The sequence below is a fragment of the Alligator sinensis genome, unplaced genomic scaffold (assembly GCF_000455745.1).
Source record: "Alligator sinensis unplaced genomic scaffold, ASM45574v1 scaffold583_1, whole genome shotgun sequence".
Taxonomy (NCBI): domain Eukaryota; kingdom Metazoa; phylum Chordata; order Crocodylia; family Alligatoridae; genus Alligator; species Alligator sinensis.
Window position 1 is genome coordinate 1,492,876 of NW_005841983.1, and position 7,151 is coordinate 1,500,026.

The 7,151-nt window shown below is 40.6% G+C and overlaps 1 protein-coding gene across 8 annotated transcripts in view; it reads left to right on the forward strand.

Moving 5' to 3' along the window:
* The window catches only part of SCML2 (Scm polycomb group protein like 2), a 109,564-nt gene that overhangs the window by 21,962 nt on the left and 80,451 nt on the right, over positions 1 to 7,151 (forward strand). For 4 of the 8 annotated variants that reach the window (XM_025201105.1, XM_025201106.1, XM_014518798.2 and 1 more), the window contains exon 1: positions 3,699 to 4,645. In XM_025201105.1, the coding sequence (XP_025056890.1) occupies positions 4,537 to 4,645 (109 nt within the window). In that variant the 5' untranslated portion in view covers positions 3,699 to 4,536. Of the gene's footprint in view, positions 1 to 355; positions 2,796 to 3,698; positions 4,646 to 7,151 lie in introns of those variants that run through there. The other 4 variants (XM_025201110.1, XM_025201107.1, XM_014518796.2 and 1 more) reach the window with 2 other exon arrangements.

The window sequence follows — 7,151 nt, forward strand, 5'->3', positions numbered from 1 at the left end:
TAGCATTTTGAAGCAGGGGAGGCTGAATACAGGCAACGCTCTCAGAGCTGCTGTAATTAAAGTGCCTGCCCCAACATGCACGCGCGCGCGCACGCGCGCACGCGAACTGGTTTATCTTTCTGAAAACTTTGGCAACTACCATACAGTGCTTAACATTTTTATTTGAATAATTTCAAGTTACAGTGAGTTTACAGTTGCGTAGACTGTCATAATTTTAAATTTAATTTTAAATGGGCTTATTTTTAAAACAGAAAAAAGTGTGGTTAATATAAATCAAAACAATCTGATTTTGATTTAAAATCAGATTTTTAAAATATTTTTTTAAATCATCAATTTTTATCTACCCTGGCTGCAGACATGGGGAGAGGCATTCCAGACCAAGACACCATAGCATCTGTAAAGTGTAGACAGGGGGAAACTTTTCTGAGTGGTGGGAAGTATGGTGGATGCAGACTGTCTCACTTGAAGACAGTCAGGTAAGTAATTCTTCCTGTTAATGGTTTGCATCTACTTGGGTAAAATAGTTCAATTCTGTAGCAGTCTCCCTGACACTGATGGTTAGAGTGAGAAGAGTTAAAGGGCCCTCTTTTTCCTGAGTTCAGTCATACATAGTGATAGATATTCTGAATATTTTGGGTAATTATCAGCCATGTGCAAGAATAACTGGTCAATCAAAAATAAGTAGAGATGCTTTGAGTATATTGTTTGCTGAGGAGACTGTTTAACCTTCTGAAACAAGTGATGTGCTTAGACTCCTGTTCAGGAAGCAGTCTCTCTTTATGACCATTCTTACCTGCTCTTGCTTCCTTACACTGAGAGTGTTGAATTGAACCAACCTCAGTGACGCCTACATTTTTCTCATTTCTGGGATTATTGTTCATTTTGGCTTTAGACATAACAACTAAATGGATTTCCCTCTTCCTCTTCTGAAATGGAGACAGATCTTGTGTTCAGACTGATTTTTTTGTCATTTGTCCTTGATCTGGTCAACAAAGAAGATCTGGCTTGACTTGGTGACCAACAAATGATAGGTGGAGTTGTTCACCATAAGTTCATTTTTTTCAAAACATTGTTTCTTCTTAGGAAGCAGTGGTCAAATTTTAAGAAGTAGGTAAGCTCAGTATTGTAATTGGGAGTGGGTGACTGGGGCAGCAGTGCTGAATATTTGTGGGATTGCACAAAAGCAGCTGCCATGGGAGTGGCAGTTTACTGCACTGCATCAATCTGCACAGTAAATGCTATGTGTTGGCAACTGTCTCGGGCCTGTACCTGCCCTGGTATGCCTCTGGTTAAGCTGCTTGGGAAGTTTTATTTATTTCAAGATTTCACAAAAGGACCCAGCACTTAAAGAACTGGATTAAAAAAAACAACCCAAAGATACCTGCATACATGTTCCTGTACTTAAGCTCACCTTCTCTACCTGTAGTGCAGGAGGGTCCACATTACTCCCCATTTCTGATTTGAGGGGGATGGGATGTGCTATCTCAGCCTGTCATTTTCTATACAACAGTATCCTTTTCTAACTTAACTTGTCCAAAGTCTCTCTCCTTTTTCTAGGTCTGTGAATGCCTATGCCTTCTTTATTTCAAGGTTAATCTAAGGAAAAATAAAATACCCTAGCCTAGATGGAACCAGCTATATAGCTTTAAATTGGAGCAGTCTAATTCCAAAGTAGTTGGTGGCCATGCACCCTATGGGCTCCACCACACTGTTTCACCATGTTAACACATGGGCAGACACTCCTTGGCATGTTGTGGCACCCTGCCTTACCTTCAACTCCCTGCGGGCTCCCCCATGGCATTGTACTGAATGAGTGCTTCGGGCTGCTCCATGCCCCCAGAGTGGGAGCATGCAGCACAAGCCAGAGGAGGGAGAGGGAGTCCTGAGACCAACTGCTGCTGCAGCTGGATAGGGGCAAGTGATTGCCAGGTGGTAGCCTGAGGACTGAAAGTTGACCCTTCATGGGCCACCAGTTAAACAGCTATTATATAAACCTGCTATTCTATAAAAACAGCTATTCTATAAAAGTGGCTTAGTTTTGAAGCTGAACACTTGCTGTCTTATCTGTCACTGTGTTACCTTGCCAGCTGGTTTTGTAACCATCTCTTCTAGAGTTGCCTTTAACTTACTAGGGCTTTTGGGCAGAATGATGCTGTTAAATGAGAAAGCAGAGCTAGCAAATGTACAGCCTTCGTAGAAGTTAATTTAGGTCACAGAACTTAGTCACGGATGCATCACTTCAAGTTTACCGTCTTGAGATCTTAGTGAAATCTACAGCCGTCATCTTCCTTGGAGTTGGTATTGTATGCATATGCCTTGCCATTCTTGTTTAGACATCTGTTACTTAACATTGATAAGACAATAGAAAAATGACTGAAAAGGGGGAAGGAAAATTCTTCTGAAGCCAATACAGCAGAAACCCACAATGCTAAAACATTTGGCATGGCTATAATACTTGGTTCTCTGTCGTGAATTCAGGCCAGTAGACCATGAATTTGTCGTAGCTCTAAACAACCATTCTAATATTATAAAAGCCTAAGTCTGTGTCTGTCTGTCCATAACGCTTTATTTGTGTTCTGATTGGTTGACAAACAGTCAATCAGAGTGTGAACAAGTGTTCCAACAGGTGCTGGTAGCTGGTGGAGTGCTGCCATGATGGTGTGGACACAGGGGATGGAGTGGGGTCAAGGCCAACGCAGCTGGCCCTCGCCCCTCCCAGCCCTGCTCCCTGGAGGCAGAGGCAACTGAGCAGACGGAACAGGGGGGGCAAGCCCAGCAGTGCTTTTTATAATGCAGTTATTATATGCTTAAAAACTTAAATTACAGTAGCTATTTGCTGTTCTAACTGTGAAATATCAAGACTGTCACTGATGTGAATGTACTAATGCTGAGTTTAAATATGCATGCTTACTAACAAAATACAAGGACTAAGGTTTGAAATTAATTAGTTTTAGTCATAAATAATTAATATGTTAATTTCATTACTTGAAAAACTATACAAGATGAAGAGTAACCAATGCTGCTGCCCTTTGCTCTAGAACAATAGAGTACTCGCTCACGTTCTTGTCTCCATTCTCAATTATTCAATTTCACCCACATCTAAAAGTATGAATCTGTCAAATTCTCTGCCAGCTGTACATTAGAGTTCTGTACATTGATGAAAATAGTCTCAGTTCTACTACTTGCTTCTGTGACACAAGATGTATCACATGAATTTTAGTTTCCAGATGAGGTATCAGTCTGTCAAAAATAGCCACATTTGGTACTGAACTGACAACTGAAACTTAAATAGTCTTAACTTGAAAGAGAGAATTCAGTGTTCGGCAGCCCAAAGATGGCTTAAACTTTGCTAATGTGTCAAAGATGTGAATGTGATCAGTTACGGGGAGGTCATCTTTCTTGTGGGTATGTCTTCACAGCAGGATTCAGTCCTTAGGTTTGCCTAACTTAAATGGAAATGGTCACCCTGAAATAATACCTCACTGCAGAGAATGGTTGTATTGGCAGTTGATGAATTCTGCTTATTCATAGATTCATAGATGTTAGGGTCGGAAGGGACCTCAATAGATCATCGAGTCTGACCCCCTGCATAGGCAGGAAAGAGGGCTGGGGCTAGATGACCCCAGCTAGATGCTTATCTAACCTCCTCTTGAAGACCCACAGGGTAGGGGAGAGTACCACCTCCCTTGGGAGCCCGTTCCAGACCTTGGCCACTCGAACTGTGAAGAAGTTCTTCCTAATGTCCAATCTAAATCTGCTCTCTGCTAGCTTGTGGCCATTATTTCTTGTAACCCCTGGGTTACAAGACAAGATGCAGGAACAGCAGAGGCACAGTCATGTTCTAGAGTTCTTTTCCTGATTAATTTTATAATTGGAGTGGTGAGATTTTTATACAGGCCTCCATTCAATGAATTAATGACACAGTAGGAACCTTAATTAAAAAATACGTTGGTAATGTGTCCTCCCCAACCCCACCAAATTTATAGGGACCAGGGCCAAGATTCTCAACTACTATCTCAACTATCCACTTAACTAGAGATCTGGGTATCCTTAATTTTTGTGTGGCCAATGTTAGAATCCTGAAAGGAGCTTGATTGTTGGTCAGTCAGTATGCAGCAATGTGTGAGCAGAACCTTTTCAGGTGTTTCAAATTGAACATTGTGTTTGCAAATCTTGGCTCAGAGGTCCAAGATCCTTTGACTGATAATCCTATTTATTTAGCAAAAATAAAGTGTGTTGAAAATAAAGGTAGGGAAGTTTTTTGTGCAGCCAAGAGAAGTTATTTTTAGTGGGGTTTTGTGGCTTTATTAATAATGTAGTAAAGTAATGAGCATTGCATGATTTTCTATAGTATACCTTTATTTTAACACTACTTCTATTATAAACTATAAGTATAATAAAATTTAATCTTTGATTGCAGACTGAAATGTACAGCCAGATATGCATACTTAAGTCTCAAGAACATCATATTTTGCTGTGTTTGAATGTGTTTCATATCAAGCCTTATTGTTACCCTGGATTTTTTTTGTAATGTAAATGATAAATTTGTTATGTGACATCTTATTTTTCTCTTTAGATTCAAAGAATTCTAAGAAGGATAAACATGGGAAAAGTCAACAGTCAAACCACCCATCTTTAAAAAATGGTATGTCTTAAAATAGTCCGGTTATTAGTCAAAGTAACTTTTAAGTAATGTAAATATTTGAATTGAGCTGTCTTTTGTGTTATATTTTATCACTTCTGTAGCTGTTACTTATGAATGTCTGAAAAATAAATGAATATGATTATCTTGGTTAATTTCATTAGGCTTTATTTTGGTATAGTATGTAATGCAGTGCTTGGAAGAGTAAAAGCCACCTTAAGCATGGTAGCTCTGCTGGATCATCCAGGGTGAGAGAGCAATTTGTTTTGGACTATTATTTTATGTTGCATCCTTTAACCTAATCTATCCTTTTTCTCTGCCTCTTTTTAACAGTCACTGTTTTTTTTCTTCTCTTTATCATGATGATAAAGAGGAGAGGATTTTCAGTATATTGGTCTGAATCTTCACTGGTAGGTGAAACAGTTGTATCCACTTGCTCATTTGTTGTAAAAACTTAAAAAAGTGGATTGTCTTTGTTTTCTGAAAGTTGTTTCCCATAATTTATAATAAATAGTTTATTCTTGTTAGAAATACCAGAATTTTTTAATCAGGTGCTACCAATCTGTCATTTGGAAGTGCTGACTAGGGAGATCACCTGCCATTGTGATATGCTGATGTTTTTTGGAGCGTTGCCTGTTCAGGGCCACATTAAACTGAGTACACCATCAAATTCTCAGGATGTGGCATGGAAAGAAATTAGTACGGATGATTTTGCGGGGAGTATTTTACCCAAAGAAATGTCAGTTTTCTCATGGACTGAGGTAGGAAGGTTCTGCAGGATTCTTCTGTTGAAAATCTGATAATGCATGACCAAAGTTATGTAAAATGTCACTATAATAATTAATTCCACTTCTGGTGTCATACTTGAAAAGTTTTGTGCCCTGGGCACCTGACTGGAGCTCTTGGCCTGGCACAAACATGTCTTGACTACTGCTCTTGACAGTATGTTTGAAATTAGAGATGGATCATTTCACAGGCACTCATAACTTGTTGGGAAGAACTTTTATTATAAAAGGAGTCCATAATATAGATTTTGGAATAACTCTGGACGTGTTAGATGTCTGTGCTGTAACAGTACTTGAGATATAAGCAGCAGCTCTGCAGAAAAGGACCTGGGGGTTACAAGGAACAATAAGCTGAATAGGAGTCAATAGCGTGTCCTTATTGCCAAGAAGGCTAACAGCATACTGGGCTGCATTGGTAGGATTGTTGCCAGCAGAAATGGGGAAGTGATTATTCCCCTCTACTCTGCACTGGTGAGGCCACGTCTGGAGTACTGTGTCCAGTTTTGGGCCCCCTACTATAGGATGTGGACATGGTAGAGAGAGTCCAGTGGAGGGCAGTGAACATGGTTAGAGGACTGAGGCACATGACTTATGAGGAGGCTGAGGGAACTGGGCTTACTTAGTCTGGAGAAGATAAGACTGAGAGGGGATTCGATAGCAGCCTTTAACTACCTGAAGTGTGGTTCCAAAGAGGGTGCAGCTAGACTGTTCTCAGCGGTGGCAGATGACAGAACGAGGAGCATTGGTCTCAAGTTGCAGCAAGGGAAGATTAGATTTAGATTAGATATTATGAAAAATGTTCTCACTAGGAAGTGGTAAAGCACTGGAATGGGTTACCTAGAAAGTGGTGGAATCTCCATCCTTGGAGGTTTTTAAGGCCTGGCTCAACAAAGCCCTGGCTGGAATGATCTGGTTGGGGCTGGGCCGGCAGGGGGTTGGACTAGATGACCTCCTGAGGTCCCTTCCAACCTTAGTTTTCTATTATTCTATATCATCACCCTTTACAAGTGAAATACTACAGTGCTGTCAGGGCATTATTCTACAGCCACTCTGCTCTCTACAACTTCATAGGAACATAACAATTGCTATATTGGATCAAACCAAAGGGCCATCTAGCCCATTATACTGTCTCCGAGAGAATCTGGGTGTCTGTGGGGCTGTCTTCCTCTTGCTCATAAATGCAAGTCTTCAGACAGAGAGCTTCACTGGACAGCATCCATAAGCTCCTTGGATAGGTGAAGGGACAGTGGGCATTAACCAGTGTTTTTGATCGGTGTTCCCCCTTGGAACTGTAGTTATTAGCCTATGACTTGCACTCCTCTTGCTGCTTTTTTAATCTTCTGTTCCAAGTGTTTGGTTGCTATGCATTTAGTGGTCTCCTTCTATTTGAGAGAGGCTTATAGTTTCCTGGCAGGCCTAGGCCCACCATCTCATATAGCAAATAGGCAGTCTCAGACAGCAGCAATTCGCAGATGCTGTAGGAAAGTATAAAGGACAAGATGTGTGGACATATCCTTTTTTATATCCTCCCAGTAACTGGCCTTCAGAGTTTTAGGGATGTCCTGAGCCTGAGGGCACCTCCTTGGCTGTTGTTTTAATATCCCCTAATAAACCTGCCATCCATAAAATTGTATAACTTCTTTTTCAATCTGGTTATACTATTGGCCTCCAGGAAGTCCTCTGCAACAAGTTCCACAACTCCATTTCTTATGCACTTCCAATCT